The sequence below is a fragment of the Thamnophis elegans genome, chromosome 14, assembly GCF_009769535.1.
Source record: "Thamnophis elegans isolate rThaEle1 chromosome 14, rThaEle1.pri, whole genome shotgun sequence".
Taxonomy (NCBI): domain Eukaryota; kingdom Metazoa; phylum Chordata; class Lepidosauria; order Squamata; family Colubridae; genus Thamnophis; species Thamnophis elegans.
In genome coordinates, this window is record NC_045554.1 from 44,131,277 (window position 1) to 44,155,521 (window position 24,245).

The window sequence follows — 24,245 nt, forward strand, 5'->3', positions numbered from 1 at the left end:
TCATAGGGCTTTCAGCCCTCTCTAAGCGGTTTTACAGAGTCAGCATATTGCCCCCAACAACAATCCGGGTCCTCATTTTACCCACCTTCGGAAGGATGGAAGGCTGAGTCAACCCTGAGCCGGTGAGATTTGAACAGCCGAACTGCAGAACTGCAGTCAGCTGAAGTAGCCTGCAGTGCTGCATTTAACCACTGCGCTACCTCGGCTCTTCCCCCATGGACAACATTCCTCCAGGCCTTCCTGTCCTCTACCATCCTCTGGAGTCCATTTAAGCTCACGCCGACTGCTTCGGTGACTCCATCCAGCCACCACATTCTCTGTCGTCCCCTTCTTCTTCTTTTGCCCTCAATCTTTCCCAGCATGAGGCTCTTCTCCAGGGAGTCCTTCTTCCTTCTCATCAGGTGGCCAAAGGATTTGAGTTTCCTCTTCAGGACCTGGCCTTCTAAAGAGCAGTCAGGGTTGATCTCCTCTAGGACTGACCGACTGGATGGCCTTGCAGTCCAAGGGACTCGCGGGAGTCTTCTCCAGCACCAGAGTTCAAAGGCCTCCATTCTTTGGCGCTCAGCCTCTCTTATGGTCCAACTTTCACAGCCATACATTGCAACTGGGAAAATCATAGCTTTGACTATGCACTCTTTTTTTGGCAGGGTGATGCCTGTCTGTTTGTCTGTCTTTCTGTCTGTCTTTCTGTCTGTCTCTCTCTGTGTATCTCTTTCTGTGTCTCTGTCTGTCTGTCTGTCTCTGTCTGTCTTTCTCTGTATCTGTCTGTCTCTCTCTGTGTGTCTCTTTCTTTGTCTGTATCTCTCTGTCTGCCTTTGTCTCTCTGTTTCTTTCTCTCTCTCTGTTTCTCTCTCTTTCCAATTGCAGTTTTCCTTCTTGTAAGTTACATCGGGCTGGGAAAAGGCCAAGGAAAGTTTTCGGCTTGTCATTTTATCTCTGCTGTGTGTCAGGAACATGGAAAAAATGTCCCCTGGCGGTGGAATTCTCAAGGGCTGCGTTCTTTACAAATGGGATGGTGTTACCATGTGGGCTTAATTGGAAACAGGGCCTATCGCCTTTTGGAGGGATTCAAGGTGATATTTATCAGTGATCTGGGAAAACCCTTTTTCTAAATAAATAAATAAAAAAAGATCAAGCTGCTTCTAATTTAGACCTCAAACGCACAATTTCATAACTTTGCGTGAACCGCCGTTCATCAAGAACTGTTTCGAAAGACGGCAGGGAACTGTCCTTCGTGAAGCCTGTTGGTTTTCGCCAAAACCCTTAAATACATTTTCCTGGTTATTATCGTTCAATTTCTCTCTTCGCAATGTCTTTTCGTACCTGTCCCGAGTCCCAAACATTTAATTATATATCTTTGTGTGTTTCCTTTGAATATAGTTTTTACAGCAGGGGGCACTATTGAGCTACAGTCTCCAGGAAACATTATCCTTTTTATATATTGGGCTAAGTATCAAAAAATTTAGCTGTTTCTTCAAGTTAACCATAATCTCTAAGACTTTGTAATACAGGAAATCAGCTGTGGACTAACAAATTCAGCAGCAATTCAGCAGAGAAACGCGGACGGGAGCAGATCTGATTTCCGTAGAATTAAACTTTAAAAAAAAAATCATAAATATAACGTCTTTGTTTACATTGTAAAGGCTGCCCAGGGATATATATATATATATCTTTAAACACGTCATAAAAACAAGCTTCCATCCTCACCTGCTTCTTAAAACAAAATCACCTGTTAGCAGAAGACAAACATAATTTAAGGCACAATTAATTTATTCTCTTATGCAAGGAGGACAATTTTTTTTTTCATTCCATCTGTACATTTTGAGGCTGCCACTCAGCTTTTGTTATTCCTCTGATTTATGACATTTATGGATTTTTATTTTTTTTTTAAAAGGAACTTGAGTGTCATTTCAGGGATGTTAACGCTCCATTTATTTCCGACGTGTTAATAGAGCTTTTTCTTGAAGAATCCATCCCATTGTCCGCTTTGAGATTCCGTGGAAAGAAGAAGGGGGAAAAAAAGGCCACTTTTTCCTACATTACATATACACATGTTATTATTTTATTATTCCAATGTTTATTCCTGGCATTTCTTTCCCTTCAGGGGAGGCTCACCTCGCCCTAGCTAGCTCTTGTGATGTAAATGCTAAACCTTTTATTTGAATGACATTCTGATAAAAATCCATTTGGCTTCCCTGGCTCTCTTTCTCTATTATGAGGCTGTGAATTGCAAAAGGTTGAAAGCCAAAAGCAAGTTTAAACTTTGGGTCTCCTCCTCCTCCTCCTCCTCCTCCTCCTCCTCCTCCTCCTCCTCCTCCTCCTCCGTTTCTCCCCCCCCCTCCTAACCCTTGTCTGTTTTTTTTAAAAAAAAATGTAAAAGCAATTGGTGTGAATGCACGCATGTGGAAAATACACGCAGGGCTGTATTAATCGTAGTGACCAGGATTCACACTTTTATCACCCTGAACATCGAGGCTGCCAATTCAAAGACAGTGTTTCCATTTCAAAAGAGGCTGGAAAAATCTTGCTTCCCCCCCCCCCCCCCCCCCCCCCGAGTCTGGCTGAAAACATCGCATGCGATATGGAAGCTGTTCTGAGATACAGTACGAACGAATCTGAGTCCCCAGGATCCAGCTTCATGCTCAAGCTGGCCAAACAGACATTTATTTATTTTTTTACCTATGTTTTAATGTTGGGCTGAAGCTTGGAAAGATGAGAGAGGAAATTTTTTAAAAAGGAGTCTGTTTATTGCAAACATGAGAGAGAGGCAAAGACAAATATAAAATTGTGTGTGTTTGTGTGTGCACGGAATCCTTCCCCGTGAATTTCAGACGGGTTTTAAAAATAAGCGGGGGCTAAAATAATACTTTTGCTTGCTAAATCAAAGGAGTGGGATGGAGAAACCTTTGCAATCCAGGCAACGAAAGGCAGGGTTACGCGCGAAATTGTTTCACACATATTTGGAAAGAAAAGGGGGGGGGGAAGAAATCGCATAGCACAGTGAGGTTTGATTCTATGTTTAATGCGAGGAAGCGTGCATGATAGTACATACTTCATCTTGACGGCTTTAATTCAAATTGCATCGGCTTCCTCGTGATATCAGAAACCTGCGTTTAAGCAAGGGAGGTGAAAATACTATTTAAGCCCTGCTAAATGTGGAAGAATTTGGCCGAGGCTAGGCAAAGATATGAAGGAGTGGTAACCTTCCAGCACATTAACATTTTTTCTTTCCATAAAACCCTGCACTTATTTGTTGCTGTGTGCCGGCTGTCGCAGCTTTAAAGGAGGTATGCATCTTCAAACATTTTCATTATTTCCCGAAAAAAGTTATGAGCAATAACCGGTAGCCCTTTTAGCATTCTTTACTGCAAAATTTTTGTAATCGCCCACCACCGATGCAGGATGTTATCCGATGAGATCCGAGGGGGACAATCAAGGATCTGTGTTTGCTCCAGTCCTACTGTTCTAGCTTCCTATTTTATCGTTCCTTTTGTGCTGTCTAGAGAACCCAACGATGGCAGGGTGAAAGTCTATTTCATTTCCCTACAGGAAGGTTGTTTGTTTGTTTGTTTTTGTTTTTATTTAGTTAGTTAGTTTGTCAAACATATACGAGATAACAGGCATAGGTATAAACATGGACATGAACACAGGAAATGGGTACAAATAATTGGGGACAGTAGGACAGGGACAATAGGCAGGCTGGTGCGTTTATGCACACCTCCTTACAGACCTCTTAGGAATGGGGTGAGGCCAGAGGTGGGTTCCTACCAGTTTGCACCAGTTCGGGAGAACCAGTTCGTCAAATCTACCGAACCGGTTAGAAGAGGTTCCACCAGTGGACCCGGAAAGCAGGCCACACCTACAGAAGAGGTTCCCAAAAATTTTGAAACCCACCACTGACACACAGGCACACCTACACATACACACACACAGACTCACAGAGAGAGAAAGAGGAAGAAAGAAAGAAAGAAAGAAAGAAAGAAAGAAAGAAAGAAAGAAAGAAAGAAAGAAAGAAAGAAAGAAGAGTGAGAGAGAGATGAAAGAAAAAAAGGGAAAAGGGACAGAGAGACAAAAGGAAGGAAAGAGAGAGAGAGAGAGAGAGAGAGAGAGAGAGAGAGAAAGAAAACACATGGCTGGCAAGCCACTCCCACAAGGTCACATGACCGTCAAGCCACTCCCACAAAGGAGGCCACATCCACAGAGTAGGTTTGAAAATTTTTGGAAACCCACCACTGGGTGAAGACCATGGTGGACAGTTTGAGGTTGAAGCTATGAGGGTTTGAGGATGTAACAATGGAGTCCGGTAGAGCATTCCGGGCGTTGACCTCTCTGTTGCTGAAGTCGTATTTTCTGCAATCAAGTTTGGAGCGGTTTACCTTGAGTTTGTATCTCTTATTTGCCCGTGTATTATTGCGGTTGAAGCTGAAGTAGCCGTTGACAGGTTGGACGTTGTAGCAGACAATTTTGTGTACTAGGCTTAGGTGATACCTTAATCGGCGTAGTTCCAGGTTGTCGAAGCCCAAAATTTCGAGCCTGGTGGCGTAAGGGATTCAATTGTGAGCAGAGGAGTGGAGAACTCTTCTCGTGAAATACCTCTGGACTCGTTCGATCGTATTAATGCCCGATATACACTGTGGATTCCAGGCAGACAAACTGTATTCGAGAATTGGTCTGGCAAAGGTTTTGTATGCCCTAGTTTGCAGCACAATGTTTAATTTCTCCAAAAAAGAATGGCTGATTTAGGGGTTGAAAAACACCCAGCAGCTGAAGTTCTTCTCCAAGTCAAGATCAGATTCTGGAGGTTTTTATAGCCATGTCCATGGATTTATTTCCAGACAGAGGCAGGGAAGGATCTTGCCACTGTTACCTTCCAAGATACGTTGATTATTTTCTACCTCTAACTTCTCAGTCCCAGCCTACAGCCCTGGGGTTTTCTGAAGGCCTCCCCCATCAATAGGTTAAAAGAAAGAAGAGCCATCTGTACTCATCCCAGGGTACCTTTTTTTTGGAGTATAGGGAGAAAAAAGAGATCCTTTCTGTTTGGAAATTCGTGGGAAGAAACAGAACACGTAAGGCAGGGCTAGTGAACCTCCTTGGTTGGATCTCCAGCTGTCTTCTGTGCATTGAGGGAAGAGAAACATTGCAAGTTGACCTGCGTTTGGATATGATAAGGAACGATAGGGTCCTTGGAGTTCTCCAGATGTTTCATGACCAAACTAAGTGACATCATAACTCTCTGTCTGTCTGTCTGTCTGTCTCTCTCTCTCTCTCTCTTTCTGTGTCTCTCTCTCTGCCTGTCTCTCTCTCTCTGTGTGTGTCTCTCTGTCTCTATCTGTCTCTATCTGTCTCTATCTGTTTTTCTGTGTCTCTGTCTCTCTCTGTCCCTCTCTGTGTGTGTGTGTCTGTCTCTCTGTGCCTCTGTGTCTCTCTCTGTGCCTCTGTCTCTCTCTTGTCTTTCTCTCTCTTTGTCTCTCTCTGCCTCTGCCTGTTTCTCTGTCTCTCTCTCTCCCTCTCTCTCTCTGTGTATGTCTCTCTGTGCCTCTGTGTCTCTCTCTGTCTCTCTTGTCTGTCTCTCTCTCTTTGTCTCTCTCTGTCTCTGTCTGTTTCTCTGTCTCTGTCTCACTCTCTGTGTCTCTCTCTGTCTCTGTGCCTCTCTGTCTCTGTCTGTGTCTCTCTCTGTCTCTCTCTTGTCTGTCTGTCTCTGTCTGTGTGTCTGTCTCTGTCTCACTGTGTCTCTGTCTCTCTCTGTCTCTGTCTCTCTCTGTCTCTCTGTGTCTCTGTCTCTCTCTCTGTCTGTCTCTCTGTGTCTCTGTCTCTCTGTATCTCTCTCTCTCTCTGTCTGTCTCTGTCTATCTCTCTGTCTCTGTCTCTCTGTCTCTGTCTCTCTCTGTCTCTCTGTCTCTCTGTATGTGTGTCTCTCTCTCTTTGTGTGTGTATGTCTCTGTCTCTCTCTGTGTGTGTCTCTGTCTCTCTCTCATATAGATAATATTTACAATTCCGAGCGAATTCAGAGCTAAGCTTCCAAAACAAAATATATGCTCAGAGCACAAAGGCCTGGTGTTTATGATTCTCTTTGAAGTAGTTCCTCCCTCCTCCTCACCCCCCCATCTCCCCACCAGCCTGGTTGTTCTCCTTGGACTCCCTCCTCTTTCCCCCCTTTGCAATAGGGCAAGGAGAATTTTAGAAGCTGCCTGATAGTGCTCAGGGTAAATACTTAAACCCCTTTAGAGAATTTCACACACAGATACTGTGCGGTGAAAAAAGACGATACTTATGTTTCCTAAAGCTGCTACAGCCTCTCGCTTTGTAGTTAAAGACAGAAGTGTTGAATAGAATTCTACCGAGGATACATTAAGCGACAATATCTGGAGAAACATCAGGATAGCAGCTTCTCTCTCTTTCTCTCTCTCTCTCTCTTTCTCTCTCTCTCTTTCTCTCTCTCTGTATCTCTCTTTCTCTCTCTCTGTCTCTGTCTCTCTTTCTCTCTCTCTCTCTTTCTCTCTCTTTCTCTTTCTCTCTCTTTCTCTTTCTCTCTCTCTTTCTCTCTCTCTGTCTGTCTCTCTCTCTTTCTCTCTTTCTCACTCCCTCTCTTTCTCTCTCTCTCTCTGTCTGTCTGTCTCTCTGTCTCTCTCTTTCTTTCTCTCTCTCTCTCTCTCTCTTTCTCTGTCTCTCTGTCTCTCTCTTATTTCCCTCGCTCTTTCTCCCCTCCTTCAGCACTGATTTATCCCACCTTTGCTGCACATATAATGAAACGGTTAAGCCAGATGACCTAAGCTGGCCATTCCAGCTCAGCTTTTCCCAGTAATCACTACCTGCTCTCTCTCTCTCATATTAATGCTGGAGTCCGTGTGTCTGCTAAGGCAGCTTGGGTTTAAATCAGCGATGGCTAACCTTTTTGTCGTCTGCATGCTTCCCCCCCCCGCATGCACATGCAACCACACACACTCCCCCCAACGCAACTCCTCACGCTTCCCCATGCATGCGCACACAACCCCCCCCACATGCATGCGTGTCTCCTACATGCGCCCCAACCCCCACGCATGTGTAGCGGAGACCTGAGAACCAGCTGGCCGTTGTGCGACAGCACGCACATGTGCGGTGGAGCTGAGCTGGGGCAACCGGCTTGCGTGCCGGCAGAGAGAGCCCTGCGTTCCACCTGTGGCACGCGCGCCATTGGTTCGCCATCACGGGTTTAAATCAAACAGGCAGTCCACGGCCTCCTTGAGGTCCCACTGAAATCAAGGTGTCGTTTTGCTTCTTCTCGCCTTCCCTTTCTCGTTCCCACGTCGGACATGGCCGGTGTGTTTCGTTCAAACTTTGGGTGGAGAAAAGCGTGAGGCAGGGAGGTGGGGATGGAGGAAAAGACCCCATCAAACACACACACACACACACACCAGTCCTTTCTTCCCATGAAGGTCTACAATGCAGAAGGCTTATCTCTGCTTCTGCCCGGGTCAAGGGTGCTGCTCTCTGTCTCCTGAAGAATTCTGGAAGGGCAGAGAAACCTGGTCAGTTTCAGAATCTTTCCTGGGACCTGTCTGGACTGTTGACAGGCGGTTAGCCTGAATATTAATACGCTCTCCGTCAACAAAAGCTGTTGCATACCCAAAGGAGGGGAAATATTGTAATCAGCTTTCAGCTTGTCTGGCAAGAGGCGGTCAATTCCACTGGGAATTATGCACTTGATTTTATTTTATTTTATTTGTTTGGTGCAGTCAGTCAATCAGTCTGTGTCTGTCTGTCTGTCTCTGTCTGTCTGTCTCTCTCTCTCTATTTCTGTCTGTCTCTGTCTCTCTCTGTCTCTGTCTGTCTGTCTCTTTCTGTCTTTCTATCTCTGTCTCTCTATCTCTGTCTCTCTCTGTCTCTCTGTCTCTGTCTCTCTGTCTCTGTCTCTCTCTGTCTCTGTCTGTCTGTCTCTTTCTGTCTCTCTATCTCTGTCTCTATCTCTGTCTCTCTCTGTCTCTCTGTCTCTGTCTGTCTCTGTCTGTCTCTCTGCCTCTCTGTCTCTTTCTGTTTTTCTGTTGACTCAGCCTTCCATTCTTCCAAGGTCAGTAAAATGAGGACCCAGATTGTTGGGGGCAAGAGGCTGACTCTGTACACCGCTTAGAGAGGGCTGTAAAACATTGTAAAGCAGTATATGTCTAAGGACTATTGCCAATCTCTGTCTGTCTCTGTCTCTCTGTCTCTCTGTCTCTGTCTCTGTCTCTGTCTCTCTCTCTCTCTCTCTCTCTCTGTTTCTCTGTTGACTCAGCCTTCCATCCTTCCAAGGTCAGTAAAATGAGGACCCAGATTGTTGAGGGCAAGAGGCCGACTCTGTAAACCGCTTAGAGAGGATTGTAAAAGCACTACAAAGCAGTGTACAAGTCTAAAAGCCATTACTGTTGCTATTAATCATATAACAATGGGAATTCCCATTGTTACGGATGAAGAGCCTTTTCAACATGTCTATTTCAACTTCCATCCAACATGGAAAATGACCATTTGAGGTTCTAATACAGCTTTGCCCAACTTCCAAAGACGTGGGCTTTCAAAATTCTCATTCGGCATAGTATGTTTTGGGTGAGTGTCCCGTTTGGGGATGAAAGGTTTTTTTTTTTTAGAATTATGGGATGGAGGGAACAAGCCTTTTCTGTCCATGTTCTCAGTCGTTCCTGGTCACTTCTTCTCAACCGCTGAATGGAGAGGACTGCATTGTAAGCCCTCCACAAAAATATTGCAACGCAGCAGCAGCCTTGAGCTGACCATGCTCGCCGCCTCCTGCACCTCAAAAATAATAAGACCTTCCCAAAAATAAGGTCAAGTGCTTATTCTGGGAGTCAAAAGAAAATAAGACCCTGTCTTATATTCGGGAAAACATGGTTGTCAGTGTTCCAAATACCATGCAGAATTAAATCAGAGTCCAAGGCAGAGCTATCCTTAAAGTTCCAATTTAATAAGACAGACATGTTGGCATCATGCTGTGGAATCCCAGTTCCGAATGTTACATGGGATTCCCACCCAGTTGAAAGTTCATGATCTTGTCCCCACACCCACAAATCCATCACATGGTCCAATCTTCTCCTTCCACACTGGCATCTCCACCCAGCTGGTTCCGGTCAGGTGCCGAGGTGCAGAGGCAAAAGATGACCTTGGGATTCTAGAAAAGAATGACAACAACACATTCCACAATTCTACTCCTTTCTATTCCCCCCTCCCAACTACTACACTAATAAAACAGCGTAATGAAATAAGAGAGAGTGTGGCAGGCCAAAGATCTTAAAAGGGATATAACTGTAGGGCAGGCCTGACAATGGTAAGTATAACCCAGGGGCGGGCGGGTGAGCGGGCCCCACTGAAAGATGGAGCAAACCGGTTGACTCTCAGCAGATCTTCGGAGCTACTGGTATGCCCGAACTGGGTCAAACCGGAAGAATTCCACCCCTGGAGTTAATTGAAAGATCAAAAGAGCCGAGATGGCGCAGTGGTTAAATGCAGCACTGCAGGCTACTTCAGCTGACTGCAGTTCGGCTGTTCGGCTGTTCAAATCTCACCGGCTCAAGGTTGAGTCAGCCTTCCATCCTTCCGAGGTGGGTAAAATGAGGACCCAGATTGTTATAGGGGGCAATATGCTGACTCTGTAAACCGCTTAGAGAGGGCTGAAAGCCCTATGAAGCTGTATATAAGTCTAACTGCTATTGCTATTGCTAAAATGAGGCTGATAAGTCATCCATCTTAACATCTTCCAAACGGCTAGGGAAATTTTGAATCCCGGTAGGTGTGGACATGATTGACTGGCAATGGGAAGCAGTTCCTTCCAAAGGCACATTCCATTGAAAGCAACATGGCGTGAATGGATGGGTGTCTCAAGTGGGCTGCAGAAAGGGACAAACCTGTGAATGATGCCTTAGGATTAGGGTTGTTCTGGCAATGACAACTTGAGATAGATAGAGGAGGGAAGTCTACCCAGCCTCATAAGTTTCAAATTTCACAGGACGTTAAGCTGTAGAGGTGACATTTGGGCAGCTGCCACAAGGAAGAGGGAGGGTCAACCTCTTCTCCAAAGCAGCTGAAGGCAGGATGAGAAGGGACGGATGGAAACTCATCAAGGAGAGAAGAACTAAGGAGAAATTCCCCAACATTGAGGACAATTCATCACTGGAACGGCTTGCCTCCAGAAGAGCAATAGCACTAAGACTTATATGCCACTTTACAGTGCTTTACAGCCCTCTCTAAGTAGTTTAGAGAGTTGGCTTGTTTTCCCCAACAATCTGGATCCTCATTTTACCCACCTCGGAAGGATGGAAGGCTGAGTCAACTTTGAGCAGGTCACAATCGAACTCCTGTTGGTTGGCAGAGTTTGTCAGCAACACTGCTTTCTAACTACTGCATAGGAAGGAAGGAAGGAAGGAAGGAAGGAAGGAAGGAAGGAAGGAAGGAAGGAAGGAAGGGGAAAAGAGCAAAGCAATAGCAAAGGCCCTTAGATTTATATACCACTTTACAGTGCTTTACAGCCCTCTCTAAGCGGTTTACAAAGTCAGCATATTGCCCCCCCAAATCTGGTTCCTCATTTTACCCATCTCGGAAGGATGGAAGGCTGAGTCAACTTTGAGGTGGTCAGGATCAAACTCCTGTTGGTTGGCAGAGTTTGTCGGCAACACTGCTTTCTAACTACTGCACAGGAAGGAAGGAAGGGAAGGAAGGAAAGAAGGAAGGAATGGAAGGAAGGAAGGAAGAAAGGAAGGAAGGAAAGAAGGGGAGAAGAGCAAAGCAATAGCAAAGGCCCTTAGACTTATATACCACTTTACAGTGCTTTACAGCCCTCTCTAAGCGGTTTACAAAGTCAGCATATTGCCCCCCCCCCCCAAATCTGGTTCCTCATTTTACACACCTCGGAAGGCTGAGTCAGCCTTGAGCCTGGTGAGATTGGAACTGCCAAATTGCAGGCAGCCAGCAGTCAGCCGAAGTAGCCTGCAGTACTGCACTCTGACCACTGCGCCACCATGGCTCAGACGTTGTAGGTGCTCCAACATTGGAGGCTCTTAAGAAGAGATCGACCAATCATCTGTCTGAAACGATGTAGGATTTCCTGCTTGAGTAGCTGGTTGGGCTAGAGGACCTCCGAGGTCCCTTCCCACTCTGTTATTATTCTTTTTTGAGAATTCCTATTTGAACAGGGACACGTTTCCGGTGTCAGCACGCAGAATCCAGGTTTAAGTTGCACAAGGCAGTTTGAGTAACTTGTAAATCAAGCCCACATGGGATCAGATATATATATATTTTAAAAAGGTAGGGAAAATCCCCAAGGACCTATAACCTTTATTGCGCTAGCCCAAGAGATGCAGGGATCTATTCTCGAACTGCATGGAGATATAATACATATTAATGACATGTAGATAGAATAAAATAAATTCCGCCGGTGCCTTTCATTCAAAAGGTTTGTAGGTATTGTATTCTGAATAAGGCATAAGCTTGAGAAAGATGTTAGGCAGCTGGAGAAAATGTGCATGAATTTAAATATTAAGCTGTCCTTCATAATGTCAGAGAAGAATCAGCCCTGTAAAACTAGTTTGTCTGAGCATTTATTTTTCGAGTATTTTCCATGCGGCCCTTACCGTTTCCTTGCAATTTGTTAAATTATTAATGGGCAGCGGAGTGCTTCAGATTCCGTTCCAAAATGATGCTTTGGGAGGGGGGTGGGAGGAAGATAGCACTTAGCAATAGACTTATATACCACTTCACAGTGCTTTACAGCCCTCTCTAAGCGACTTACAGAGTTAGCATATTGCCCCGAACAATCTGGATCCTCATTTTACCAACCTCGGAATTACAGAACACTGAGTCAATCTTGAGCCAATCATGATCGAACTCCTTGCAGTTGGCAGAGTTAGCCTGCAATACTGCTTTCTAACTACTTCACAGAAAGAAAGGAAGGAGGGAGGGAGGGCAGGAAGGGAAGGAAGGAAGGAAGGAAAGAAGGAAGGAAGGAAGGAAGGAAGGAAGGAAGGGGAAAAGAGCAAAGCAATAACAATAGCACTTAGATTTATATACCACTTCACAGTGCTTTACAGCCCTCTCTAAGTGGTTTACAGAGTCAGCTTATTTTCCCCAACAATTTTGTCCACCTCGGAAGAATGGAAGGCTGAGTCAACCTTGAGCCTAGTGAGATTCGAACTGCCGAACCGCAGGCAACGGAAGTCAGCAGAAGTAGCCTGCAGTACTGCCCTCTAACCACTGTGCCACCGGGGCTTTTAGGTTGAACGTATCTGCAGGCCATGAAAGCAGCTGCTTGCTTTTTCTAGGATCAGGTGGTAGCTACAAAGTTAGGGGTGCAACTTTGAACAAGAAGCAATGGGTGGAAACTAATCAAGGAGAGAAGCAACCTAGAACTAGGGAGAAATTTCCTGACAGTTGGAACAATTAATCAGGGGAACAACTTGCCTCCAGAAGATGTTGGATAACCATTTGTCTGAAGTGGTGTAGGGTTTCCTGCCTAGGCAGGGGGTTGGACTAGAAGACCTCCAAGGTCCCTTCCAACTCTATTCTGTTCTAAATTCTATTTTAAATCCTTGCTGTTGTTTCTTTAAAAAAACAACGCCATCCACTTTATCAAAAAATGGCCATTTTAAACTTTCCTTTGTTGCTTCTTATGTGAAGCAAGCTTCCCCCCCCACCCCCTAACCAAACCAGATGATTTTTCAGATCTTATTTCCAGCCAACCCCCCTTTTTTTTAGCAGAGAAAAATGAACTTCTAGGAATGCTATTGATGCTGCAGTTAAGCGCGGAGACCTTCTGAATCTCTGAATAAGTTCTCAGTCCAACACAATAAACATCAGGAAACTCAATTGGCCTAATATATTCTTAATTTCAAATAGAGAAGGAGGAGAGGGGGGGAAAAAGTGAAATATGAGACCGTTTCCACTGGGCATGCTGTAAATCTTACAAAATACACAGGCTTTCTCGTTCGGCAGACATCAAAGCAAGGTGGCTCAAGAGATTAGAATATATTTGGAATCTTAGTTTGATGAGCAAAACTTCCATTCTGATATTTATTATGCATGGCTTGGCTTTCCTTTCTTCTGTTGCTTTCTTCTTTTTTTCCCCTTTCTTTTGTTCTGTTTATCCACAGCGTGTTTTCTTCCCGCTGGAAGAGAAGAGAAAGTATCTGTTTCACAAAAGAGAATGGGATGGTTTTTGTTTTTTTTCATATATATATATTTTCTGAAGTCCGGTCGTAAGCCCACGTGGCAGAAACAAAACTTTTCTTTTATTGCATTCGTTCCCCAAGGAGTGGAGGTTTTTTTTTCCCCTTCCTCGTTCCAAAAGCTTCCCACGAATGCTTTTCATTTATGAAGGCGTTACCACGATAATGAAATTCAATTTTTTTTTTACTACTGGTTCTGTGGGCGTGGCTTGGTGGGCATGGTAGGGGATGGATACTGCAAAATATCCATTCCCTCCCGACTCCAGGGGAAGGATACTGCAAAATCTCCATTCTGAATCCACTCCAGGGGAAGGATACTGTAAAATCTCCATTCCCTCCCCACTCCAGGGGAAGGATACTGCAAAATCCCCATTCCCTCCCCACTCCAGGGGAAGGATACTGCAAAATCTCCCCTTCCCTTCCCACTCCAGGGAAAGGATACTGCAAAATCTCCATTCCCTCCCAACTCCAGGGGAAGGATACTGCAAAATCTCCATTCTGAATCCACTCCAGGGGAAGGATACTGCAAAATCCCCATTCCCTCCCAACTCCAGGGGAAGGATACTGCAAAATCTCCATTCTGAATCCACTCCAGGGGAAGGATACTGCAAAATCTCCATTCTGAATCCACTCCAGGGGAAGGATACTGCAAAATCTCCAGTCTGAATCCACTCCAGGGGAAGGATACTGCAAAATCCCCATTCCCTCCCCACTCCAGGGGAAGGATACTGCAAAATCCCCATTCCCTCCCCACTCTAGGGGAAGGATACTGCAAAATCTCTATTCCGAACCCACTCTGGGGCCAGCCAGAGGTGGCATTTGCTGGTTCGCCGAACTACTCAACATTTCTGCTACCGGTTCTCCAGAACCTGTCAAAAACCTGCTGGATTTCACCCTTGTGTAACCATGAGTCAGGCAGGCTGTGGGAGGACCAGACAGGCCAGGAGAAGTTGGGTTTGAGTAGAGTCGATGGCATCCATTGGGACTCCGTGTTTCTCAGATCTTCTGTTAGATTTTGAGGTCCTAGAAAGAGAGGCGAGGAAGGAATGAAAGGTCACACCATGGCTGGGATTTTGATGTTTGTTTATTTGTCTCCTGCCTTTATTATTTTTACAAAAAATGCAAGGTGGTAACACAGCATTCTCATTCTATTTCCTCCCCATAACAGCCACCCTTTGTGGTGGTTTGGACTGAGAGAGAATGAGGGCCCAAAGTCACCCAGCTGGGACTAGAACTCACCGTCTCTACAGTGTGATCATCTCAAAGTCACCCAGCTGGCTTTCATGGCTGAGACTAGAACTCACCATCTCCTGGTGATTCGTGTAAAGTCACCCAGCTGACTTTCATGCTTAATATAGAACTAGAACTCATCCTCTCCTGGTGATTCACCCAAAGTCAGCTAAGCAGCTTCTATACCTTAAGACTGAACTCCCAATATCCTAGTGATTAGCCCACAGTCACCTAACCAGCTGTCATGCCTAAAGCGGGACTAGAACTCACAGTCTCCCAGTTTCTAGCCTGATGCCTCAGTCACTAGACCAAACTGGCTCTTAGCATGTTCCCTGTTAAGCATGCAGAAACTTCACAGAACTCCCCCAATTTTTCGGTTCAGAGATTCTTCTCTTGAACATCTCCCATTTGTCAGTCGTTTCCAAAGAGGGCACTTTTTACACCCTTCTTATTCCCCTTCGCAACGTAGTCAAGCCAGAACTTGACCTTCCCTTTTCTTCGAGAGATCTCCACACCGTCTTCCCTCTCCCTTTCCGTTTTTCCAAAGTTGGGCAAGAACTGTATCGAAGTAGAAAAATCAGTGCGGTGATATTTGCAATTGGGCAAAGCCCATTTTTACAAGAAAAACGAAGAGGCAGGCATCATCCCTTCTAGTCCTCTTGTTTTAAAATATCCAAGGTGTTTGGGGGGGGGGGGTTATACCCCTTCTCCTTTTTAGAGGTCAGATGGGATGAAAACGCCAACAGCTGTTTCGGCAAACAGCCTGGATGCTTTTTAATTGTCTCCTTTTTCTCGAACAGCAGTAATTCCTGTCCACATTGTCAAGGGCCTTTTTACGCCCGGACGTAAGGGTACCATATTTTAAGGTTGCATGCTTAACCCTGCAGCATGGCTACCATATTCATTGGGACCCTTTGTTTTTAATTCATGAGTATCCAAAGAGGGATGAGGGCAGGATGCGAAGCGAGAGTGTTCACAAGCTTTAAATAACCTATTGTGTTAAAAAAGGGGACAAAGAGTATATTTTTTGTCTCTGTCCTGGAGTTGATGACTATTGGTCTTGCATGCTCTGTGGCAAGTTGATTGATTTGCTAGGGGAAAAGTGTCTTTGTATCCCATGGTTGATCTTTTGACCTGGAAAATATTTTACTGACCTCAACTCTTTCTTTTTCTTTTTCTTTCTTTCTTTCTTTCTTTCTTTCTTTCTTTCTTTCTTTCTTTCTTCCTTTCTTTCTTCCTTCCTTCCTTCCTTTCCTTCCCTTCCTTCTTTCTTTTGTTCCTTCCTTCCTTCTTTCCTTCTTTTTTCTTTCTTTCTTTCTTTTGTTCCTTCCTTCTTTCCTTCCTTCCTTCTTTCCTTCTTTCTTTCTTTCTTTCTTTCTTTCCTTTTTTCCTTCTTTCTTTCTTGCAAACCACTAGCATACATTTCCAGAATCATTTTTTTTAAAAAAATGCTTTTCCCGCTTCCTAATATGGGACAGATTTTAGTATATGTCTATGTATGGATTGACCACATCAGCAAATGTGGTGGGCCCAATTGGCAAAAGGAAACCTGGGCACAATCTTGGCTGGAAACGTGAGGCCTTCGTCCTGCAGTACATAGACAAGGGCTAAAATGATGATCATGATCTGTATGTGTGTATGTATATCAGGGGTGGGTTGCTACCGATAACCCGCGTGCCCAAGATGTGCCAGACATGTGTATGCTCTTCAATGTAAATTGTGTTGCGCACATGCTGTGGCCTGCCAGCGACCAGCGGAGTCGGCAGCAGCTTCAGACAGTGAGGAGGTTGGGGGGGGGGAGGAACATGGGCCAGTCCTGAAGTCTGGGGAAGGCTCTGATGAGGGCTCTGTGTCAGAGGCAGAGAGGGGGCCAGAGACATATGCCAGTTATCAGCTGCCTTCAGAGTCAGTGAGGCAGATGAACAGCTGGAGCCTGTTCCCAGTGTGTGCATGCGCAGAGTTGCCAGACGAAGGGAACAGCTAAAGAACTGGGGTCGACTTGGGAGTAAGGCCACAGGTGGACGATGAATGGCCCCTCCCAGAGGAAATAAAAGAGGAGAAAAAGTGGAGTGGAGTTTGCAGGAGAATTCGCTTAATTGGTTCGTGACTCTCTGAGACTCCTTGCCAAGTTTTGCAGATATCGGCCTGGCAGCTCTCCACGCCTGATAAGGTCTGTGACTATAAATCCTCCCTTGAAAGACTTTGCTGGATGTGACCGAGCAGAATTCACAGTCAATTAATAAAAGAGGTTTTTTTGTTGGGACAAGGAGTTTGCTTCATGCTCTTAGGGAAACTAGGAGAGAACACCTGAATAAAATGCTTCTGCACAGAATTACTATTCCTTTGGTTTAAATCACACCTGGGACCCTGATCTGGAATGAGAGATTAGTTAAGTATTTTCCCTACAATTGTCAGTCCAGAGAATAAATCTAGGAGAAAACCGCCCTTAAGAATAAGTATTCCTTACTTCTCAAAAACTGAGCCATACACACACACACACACACACACACACACACACACACACACAGTGTCACAACCCCTGGTAAGCCCCAATTATGGGAGGAAGCTAACTGCTTCCATCATCTGTCAATCGGCTCGTCACAAGAGTCCATCACGACAGAAACCCAATATTTTAACTGTTGCCTTTGTTATATTTGTGTTTTTTTATTTGTGCTGATAAATAAATAAAGGGAGACTAGTATAGACCTATTTCAAGCTATTTAGCTCTCATCAGCTAGCCACAACCTTACTGGGATTCGAACCTGTGCTGTATTGCATCTTAGGCAAACGTCTTAGCCATTAAGCCACAGGTCTCCTCCTTATCAGCTGAAGCCAGGGAAGAAGGTATATATTTAGTGTCACAACCCTAGCTGATGAGAGCTAAATAGCTTGAAATATATATATATATATATATATATATATATATATATATATATATATATATATATATATATATATATATATATATATATATATATATATATATATCCCCCCCGACTGCTGGATGGAATTATTGACCTTCGTATTTTTCATTCCGTTCCTGTCCTTCCTTTTATTATTTTTATGTCCGCTTCCTAGGTATTTTAGAGGCCGGCTTTGTTGCCGTCGTTGGGATTTCTCCGACTCCAAAAAGGAGAGAAAAAATGCATTTCCCCCCATCCCCCGAGTCTCTCGTCTGTGTGTTGACTGCATAGGCCAAGCCAGCCGAAGTAGATTAGGCTAAGTTTTAAAATTGCAGGTCAAGGGGAAGAAGAGAAACATGGGTTGGGAGGGCAGAGACCGAAAGCAACAATTTTGTAAATCTGCAACGGTCAAAACGAGGCTTTGGTTATATAGGGAGAGGCTAGAAAAATCCCATCCCTTCTCCTGTCATAAGAAAGCGGCTTTTTTGTTTAAAAGCAGCAGTAGTTAAGGTACTCGATGGGAAAGATTTAAGAGTCGCGGGAAAGTCATGGCTTCTGTTTTGTTGGGTTGCTATTGAGATGTGTACCTTGAAGTAGGTTCTTGAAGATCTCTTAATAAATACAGTAGAGTAGTAGACTAGAATAGAATAGAATAGAACAGAATAGAACAGAACAAAATAGAATAGAATAGAATAGAATAACAGAGTTGGAAGGGACCTTGGAGGTCTTCTAGTCCACCCCGCTGCCTAGGCAGGAAACCCTAAACCACTTCAGGCAAATGGATATTCAACATCTTCTTAAAAACTTCCAGTGTTTGAGCATTCACAACTTCTGGAGGCAAGTTGTTCCACTGGTTAATTGTTCTAATTGTTCAGGAAAATTCTCCTTAGTTCTAAGATGCTTCTCTCCTTGATTAGTTTCCACCCATTGCTTCTTCTCCTGCCCTCAGGCGCTTTGGAGAATGGACTGTCAAGACCAAGGCAGCGGGTCTGTGCTACACTAGCGGGCACAGTTCTAGGCTGCATAAACAGAGGGATAGAATCAAGATCCTGTGAAGTGTTAATACCACTTTATAAGGTCTTGGGAAGGCCACACTTGGAATATACTGCGTTCAGTTTTGGTCGCCACGATGTAGAAAAGATGTGGAGACTCTGGAAAGAGTGCAGAGAAGAGCAACAAAGAGGATTAGGGGGCTGGAGGCCAAAACATATGAAGAACGGTTGCAGGAACTGGGTATGTCTAGTTTAATGAAAAGAAGGACTAGGGGAGACATGACAGCAGTCTTCCAATATCTCAGGCATTGCCACAAAGAAGAGGGAGTCAAAGTATTGTGCAAAGCCCCTTAGGATAGAACAAGAAGCAATGGGTGGAAACTCATCAAGGAGGGAAGCAACTTAGAACTAAGGAGAAATTTCCTGACAATGAGATCTATTCATCGGTGGAACAATTTGGCTCAAGAAGTTGTGGGGACTCCCAACACTGGAAGCTTTTAAGGAGAGATTAGACAGACATTTATCTGAAATGGTATAGGGTTTATTCTCTTATTCTCTTCTCTCCCCTCCTCTCTTCTCCTCTTCCCTTCCCTTCCAATCACTAGCTCCTTCCCATACGTTAAAACTGCAGGACTTGGGACAACCGTACACCGAAATATGAATTACTCGATGCATTCTGTGTTGCATATGATCTTCGGCCATTCGTCATCTCTGCAAACCTGTTGAGTGCTCTTCAAAGCACTGACATGTTAGTTATACCTGCACTGGGCTAACAGTGGGGAAGCCAAGGCAGGCCAAAAGGACCACATGTTGCAACAGCTGGCTTCTATAAAGAGCAGCGGCCTCCCCTCCCTTTTCCTCCTCCCTCGCTTCTCTCCTTCTTCCTTTTGTTTCTCTCCACAAGCAGGCGGCCATTTTTCAACAGCTCCCTGAGGGTTTTAAAAACCCCAAAAACTTCCGCTGCAATTGTTGAATGAAGTTGTTGGTGTTGAGCACGGTGCAATAATTTTTTTAAAAAGAAGTAGGGTTACCGTTTTGATTTGTGAGTCCCAAGGACAGGTGCGATATCTTAAAACCAGAATATCCATTCCATTCTACTCGGTCCTGACAGGCTTAATGTTGACTCAGCCTTCCGAGGTGGGTAAAATGAGGACCCAGATTTTTGGGGGCAAGACGCTGACTCTGTAAACCGCTTAGAGAGGGCTGTAAAGTGGTATTTAAGTCTAAGAGCTATTGCTATGAAGCAGTATATAAGTCTGAATACTATTGAGAGGGAGGGGGAAGGAAGGAAGGAAGGAAGGAAGGAAGGAAGGAAGGAAGGAAGGAAGGAAGGAAGGAAGGGCCGTGGTGGTGCAGTGGTTCAATTGCAGTATTGCAGGCTAATTCTGCCGACTGCCACCAGTTCGATCTTGACCAGCTCAAAGTTGACTCAGCCTTCCATCCTTCCAAGGTGGGTAAAATGAGGACCCAGTTTGTTGGGGGGCAAGAGGCTGACATTGTAAACTGCTTAGAGAGGGCTGTAAAGTGGTATTTAAGTCTAAGAGCTATTGCTATGAAGCAGTATATAAGTCTAAATACTATTGAGAGGGAGGGGGAAGGAAGGAAGGAAGGAAGGAAGGAAGGGAAGGAAGGAAGGAAGGAAGGAAGGAAGGAAGGAAGGAAGGAAGGAAGGAAGGAAGGGCCGTGGTGGTGCAGTGGTTCAATTGCAGTATTGCAGGCTAATTCTGCCGACTGCCACCAGTTCGATCTTGACCAGCTCAAAGCTGACTCAGCCTTCCATCCTTCCGAGGTGGGTGAAATGAGGACCCAGACTGTGGGGGCGATATGCTGACTCTGTAAACCGCTTAGAGAGGGCTGAAAGCCCTATGAAGCGGTATATAAGTCTAACTGCTATTGCTATTGCTAGTTCCCCACTTCCCGCACTTATAAATTATAACCCAAAAGAACTGTTTTCCATGGGATAATTTGCAGGAGTTGGAAGAGGGAGGCTCTGCTGCTTAGGAACTAAAGTTCCCTCCATCCCTGGCTATTTATTTTGGTCCTCAACCCTTGAAGTGAGAAGGGCTTAGCGAGAGCTCAGAACTGATCCTTCTTAATCTCTGCTGGGAAGTACATTAGATCTCCTGATGAAAACCTTATTTGTTGACAAAATGAAGTGCTAAAGAGGAGCAGAGCATCCTTTCGCCTGTTCAGTTCCAGGAACAGGGAGAATTCAATGCCCCAAACATGGCCTAAATCACATCGATTCTTTGAGGGAAGGTCTCAAACACCACACCTCCCCCCCGCCCCGGCCAGCTGAACCAAGAGTCTAGAATCTCTTGGTGGCACAGAGTTGTTGATGCTGTGGCTTGTTAATTATCCATTGTCAATTGATTGTAACCTGCCTTCCATTGAGGACCTGAACACTGCAGGACTCAAAGAGAGGGCTGTGAAAATATCTACAGACTCCTCGCATCCTGGACATAAATTGTGTCAACTTCTGCCCTCAAAATGATGCTACAGGGCTCTGCACGCCAGAAGAACTAGACACAAAGACAGTTTTTTCCCCAAACGCCATCACTCTGCTAAACAACTAATTCCCACAGCACTATCAAATAATTTACTGTATTACTATTCTTCTTCTTAGTACCAATTGCTTCCCACTGATGACTATAACCATGTTGCTTGTATCTTTACTATTTATATTGTTTTATTTAATTTCCTGGTACGATTTGATAGCTTATTAGTAACCTTGACTATCACTAAATGTTGTATCTTTTTATTCTCGATGAATGTATTTTTATTCTCCTTATGTACACTGACAAATTCCTTGTGTGTCCAATCACCCTTGGCCAATAAAGAATTCTATTCTATTCTATTCTATTCCATTCCATTTCATTCTATTCTACATTCTAATATTCTATTCTATTCTACTCTACTCTACATTCCAATGTTCTGTTCTGTTCTACTCTACTCTACTCTACTCTAGTCTACTCTAGTCTACTCTACTTTATTATATTCTACATTCCAATATTCTATTCTACTGTATTCTACTCTTCTCTACATTCCAATATTCTATTCTATTTTATTCTATTCTATTTTCCAATATTCTATTATACTCTACTCTACTCTACTCCACTCCACTCCACTCCACTCCACTCTACTCCATTCTACTCCACTCCACTCCACTCTACACTGCACTACACTACACTACACTACACTACACTACACTACTCTATTCTTATCTTTCTCACTGGGCCCATCCAGGACGTGTTTTCAGCAGGGAAGGGAGTGGAGGAAGATCACCTTCCACAGATGCTAAACATTAGAACCCTTCCAAACAAATTCTCCGTTGGGCGACCGATGAGATAAGACAGACCTACGGGCCTCGTTTGTTGGTTCAAATGACCTCAGGTCTTAGACATGCCTTGCGAAGGAAAAGAAGGGAGATCCTGCAGCGAAGTCGAAGGCTTCACTCAACATCGGGTGAAAAAGAATTTCTATGGACAGTCATCTGTCATTAAAGATCATTAAGTGAATGAGAAACCCCAGAGCTGACCTTTACTTTGATAAGAAGGCCCTTGTTCAAAAGAACATCTTCCGAAAATATAGGTATATATTTAGAGAGAGGGAATGCACCACTCAAGCTTTTGATTGATCAGTTCTTCTTTACAAAATTAAAACAAAAAAAACAACAACCCCATAGTGTTGATTTGAGGAAATGGCTTTCCAGGTTGATAATATCTTTGGCCACATTTCTTGAACCCTTGACCTCAGGCTGTCAGGATATTTCTTATCACCTCCTAACCTTTGGCTAAGCCCCGTTTGAAAATGAGAATTGAGCCCTTGGAAGCCCTTGTTATTTTATATTCACGGAGGCTGCGGTTCTGACCTCATCACCCTTAAGTCATGGTTTACTTAATCATGTAAAGCACGTTGGCAATATAAGCAACATCTCATTCCGAGAGGAAATGAATACATTTTTATACATTAGCACTTTCTCCGCATTAGTACGCTTGAGCAGAATAGTTCATGTTAGAAACCTCATGCTGGAAGAGGTTTATTCTCTCATTGCATCTTACCTTAATGATCCTTCCTTCCTTCCTTCCTTCCGCTTTATTTCCTTCATCCCTCCTTTTTCACTTTTCTTTCTTCCCTCTTTTCCCTTCTTCTTCTTCTTCTTCTTCTTCTTCTTCTTCTTCTTCTTCTTCTTCTTCTTCTTCGTCTCCTCCTCCTCCTCCTCCTCGCCCTCACCCTCACCCTCACCCTCCCTGCCTTCCTACTTTCATTGCTTTTGCTTTATTTTCTTCCTCCCTCCCTCCCTTTTTCACTACTTCCTTTCCTTTCCTTTTTTCCTTCTTTTCCTCTTTTTCTTCCTTCCTTCCTTTTGATTTATTTCCTCCTCTCTCCTTTTTCACTTTCCTTCCTTCCTTCCATCTTTCTTCTTCTTCTTCTTCTTCTTCTTCTTCTTCTTCTCTTCCTCCTCCTCCTCCTCCTCCTCCTCCTTGCCTTCCTGCTTTCATGGCTTTGCTTTATTATCTTCCTCCCTCCTTCCCTCCCTTTTTCACTACTTCCTTTCTTTTTTTCCTTCTTTTCCTCTTTTTCTTCCTTCTTTTTGGTTTATTTTCTCTCCTTTTTCACTTTCCTTCCTTCCCTCTTTTCCTTCCTTCCATCATCATCATCATCATCATCTCCTCCTCCTCCTCCTCCTCTTCCACCACCACCACCACCACCACCTCCTTGCCTTCCTGCTTTCTTGCCTTTTGCTTTATTTTCTCCCTCCCTTTTTCACTATTTCCTTCCTTTCCTCTTTTCCTTCCCTTCCTCTTCCCTTCCTTCCTTCCTTCCTTCCTTCCTTCCTTCCTCCCCCCCTAATAAATAGCATATGAGAAAGAACAGTGTGAGACTAAAAATGTATCTCAAGAAAACTGCAGTCCAAATATTCCAAATATTGGGTTGGGCTGGGGTTTGTTTTGTTTTGGTATTTATCAGAAAAAATACCAAATAATTGCACCTGACAAAAATGAATTCCCAATACGAACCTGATGATGCTTTAAGATTTTCACCTGAAGATTTCATGTACTTTGATTAAATACCAAAGCGAGGTTGGTCCCCTTCTTGACCCGTCGTTTACTGTATTGATTTCCAGGCCATAGAAGTGTAATAAAAAGGCGCATTGATTTACTGTCCCTATTTGCTTATGGTCTGCTTAATTAATTTTATGCTTTGTTTCTTTCTTTTATTTGTTTTATAACGTTTATGGCTTTTTTCTCTCTCTCTCTTTGCTGCCAACCTCTCCCCAACCCCCTCCTCTCCTCTCCTCCCCACCCACCCCCGAAGACGAGTCTACTGCTCCGTGAATTACGAAAAGAAGAACAGATGGAGGAACAAAGGAATGAAAAAATCAGCAGCCTTCTCCCCCTCCTGGTTGAACGACAAGCTCGGCGTCAAGAGTGGCTGGTGAGGTGAGAAAGTGGCATTGAAGGAGAGCACAGTAGGCCCTTGATACGTTTAGAAAAATAGAAAGAGATGGAAATCGCACGGAAGAAAAAGTAGAAAAAGTAAGACCGTTCCCAGCAGCTGCTGTACCCTCTTTCTTTAAAAATGTTTTGATATCTACGTAGTCTAGGTTTTCTTGTTTTGAGCATGTCTCACTTTAGACTCTAAAGAGGGAAACTAACTGATCTTTTTAATCTTCATTTGAGCATTCCTGGGTTGTTCTATACTCCCATTGCATCTTACTTTAATTGTCTTCCTTTCTACCTCCCTCCCTCCCTCCCTCTCTCCCTCATCACAGTCTTCCTTCCTTCCTTCCTTCCTTCCTTCCTTCCTTCCTTCCTTCCTTCCTTCCATTGATCTGCCCTCCCTCCCTTCCTCCATCCAAGCTTTATTTCAATATTCCTTCCATCCAACTGTCCATCCTTCCTTCCTTTTTCCCTTCCATCCATCCTTTGATCTGT

At 44.3% G+C, this 24,245-nt stretch overlaps 1 protein-coding gene across 1 annotated transcript in view; it reads left to right on the forward strand.

Moving 5' to 3' along the window:
* Positions 1 to 23,940, forward strand: part of FTO (FTO alpha-ketoglutarate dependent dioxygenase) — a 72,152-nt gene extending 48,212 nt beyond the window's left edge. Inside the window, exon 7 of the mRNA XM_032231144.1 lies at positions 23,626 to 23,940. Coding sequence (XP_032087035.1) covers positions 23,626 to 23,754 — 129 coding nt within the window. The 3' untranslated portion in view covers positions 23,755 to 23,940. The remainder of the gene's footprint in view (positions 1 to 23,625) is intronic.
* Positions 23,941 to 24,245: the final 305 nt, after the last annotated feature.